We start from the raw sequence: 1879 nt of genomic DNA on the forward strand, positions 1-1879 counted from the left end.
TGGGGGTGGCATGTGGACTCCCCCCATTACCACCAGGAACACTGAGGACACACTCCCACCCTCTGGCCTCGGGGGCAGGGAACACTGTCCGCCACACCGGCCCAAGCCTGGAGGCTCCCTCTTCCCAACCACTTGGGACCCCAAAGTCACTGGGCCACAAACTTCTTTCCCAAAACAAAAGGTGCTCTGATGGCGGCTGTGCAGGAGAACCAGCCGCCCCTGCCCAGAGCCCCCGGAAGCCCACCTGGAGCGGCTGAGTGCGCTGAGCAGGCCCGGTCCCACCTGCCCAGGGCCCGCGAGGTCCCGCCCGTCCTGCCCAGCCGCGGGCCCGGCGCTCGGCCGGGCCTCAGCCCTGTGGAGGCTGCAGAACTCCTGGAATCGGAGGCTCTCGCTGGCCTGCACTCAGGGAACCTGCTGTGGCCTTGGCGAGGTCCCTGTCCCTCTGAGTGTGGCAGGTGGCACCCTCAGCAGCAGGAGACAGCTCTGCTCTGTGGACGAGGGTCCCAGGCCCGGAGAGGTCCGGGAGGTGGCCCAAAGTGGAAGGGCTGGGACTGGAACCTCCAAAGCTCGGCCCTTGGCCACTGGTTCAGGCCGAGAGTTTAAAATGTCACACCTATGGGGGCTCCCCGGGGACAGTGGTCTCTCTGCCCAGGGTTACTCACCCGTGTGTGGCGTGAAGGACGGGGGCCGTGTGGCCCCCTGGGAGGCGGCGGGTGGCGGGGGCGGCATGGCGGGTGGCGTGGCCCGGGGCTGTGCCTTCACCTCAGCGGGGGAGTCGGGCATCGCTGCGTCCTGCTCCTGCCGTCTGCTGTGGCCGGACCGGGGGGGCGCGGGGGGGACAGAGACAGAGAGGGTGAGGAGGGTGAGGAAGGCCAGGGCAGAGGCGCCCAGCCTGCGGTTCCCAGCCAAGGACCCCCCGGCGCTGGTTTGGGGCCTGAGTGCACAGGCGTGGGTCAGCCTGTGCCAGGTGCGCTGGCCGGCAGGGGACAGGGGACAGGTGGGCACCCTTGGGCTGTGGCCGCACCGGGGAGCCCCCAGGCCTGCGTTTCCTGCAGCCCAGGGGCCCACAGCGCCCCGGGCAGCGGAACCATGTTCCGTGTGCGCTGGCACGCGGTGCGTCCAGACCGGCGCGGCCTCCCCACCCTGATCCCGTCTGCGCTGGGCCCGGGAATCTGCATCCCCGACACGTTCCCAGGCAAGGCTGCTGCTGTCAGAAGGCAGCTCCGGGGTCCTCTGCCGTCAGATGCTAACACCCCCGGGAGGGGCATCCGCCCAGGCTTGGGGGCACCTCCATGTAACCCTCTCCTGCCCGGGTGAGTCATGTGCCCAGCCAAGGCCGGGAAGTGTCGATTTCAGGACGTTCCTGCCCTGGCCACGCGGACTGTGGCCGCCATCGGTCAGCAGCACCTGGACACAGCGGTGATCAGGCCCCAAGCCTTAATACAACTCCCACGTGGCCTGAGCTCGCGCCAGCGTGAGGCCCCTGCCCGGTGCGGGGAGGTCACGCCAGGCCAGGAAGACCCGGGGGCCTCGGCTCAGACCCCTCCGGCCGTGGCAAGAGAAGGCAGAGCCCACACTGCCGGCGACCACCACACGCCCCTCGTCCTCACAGCTGTGGGGGCCCAGCCCGGGCTGGGGGAGGAGACAGGGCCAGCGTCTGGGCGTGTGATACCCTCTAACCGTCGCTGTGACCGCCGTCAGCAGGCGCAGAGACACGGTGCGGGCCGGCCCCCCCGCCTCCCTGGGGGGTGATGTATAAATGACCTTTCCCGCGATCACACACCAAGTACCGCGCAGACCTCACCTGATCCCCCCGGCCCATCGCACAGGAGAAGAAAAGCTCGGAGGGGCTCAGGGTGTGCCAGCATCCGAGGGCGGG

General features: G+C 69.3%; 1 protein-coding gene across 1 annotated transcript in view; it reads right to left on the bottom strand.

Annotated features, from left to right (window-relative positions):
- The window catches only part of CBFA2T3 (core-binding factor, runt domain, alpha subunit 2; translocated to, 3), a 21056-nt gene extending 20258 nt beyond the window's left edge, over nucleotides 1-798 (bottom strand). The window contains exon 1 of the mRNA XM_012657669.1: nucleotides 663-798. Coding sequence (XP_012513123.1) covers nucleotides 663-783 — 121 coding nt within the window. The 5' untranslated portion in view covers nucleotides 784-798. The remainder of the gene's footprint in view (nucleotides 1-662) is intronic.
- Between the last annotated feature and the right edge of the window lie 1081 nt (nucleotides 799-1879).

This window comes from Propithecus coquereli, unplaced genomic scaffold (assembly GCF_000956105.1).
Source record: "Propithecus coquereli isolate 6110/MARCELLA unplaced genomic scaffold, Pcoq_1.0 Scaffold557, whole genome shotgun sequence".
Taxonomy (NCBI): Eukaryota; Metazoa; Chordata; class Mammalia; order Primates; family Indriidae; genus Propithecus; species Propithecus coquereli.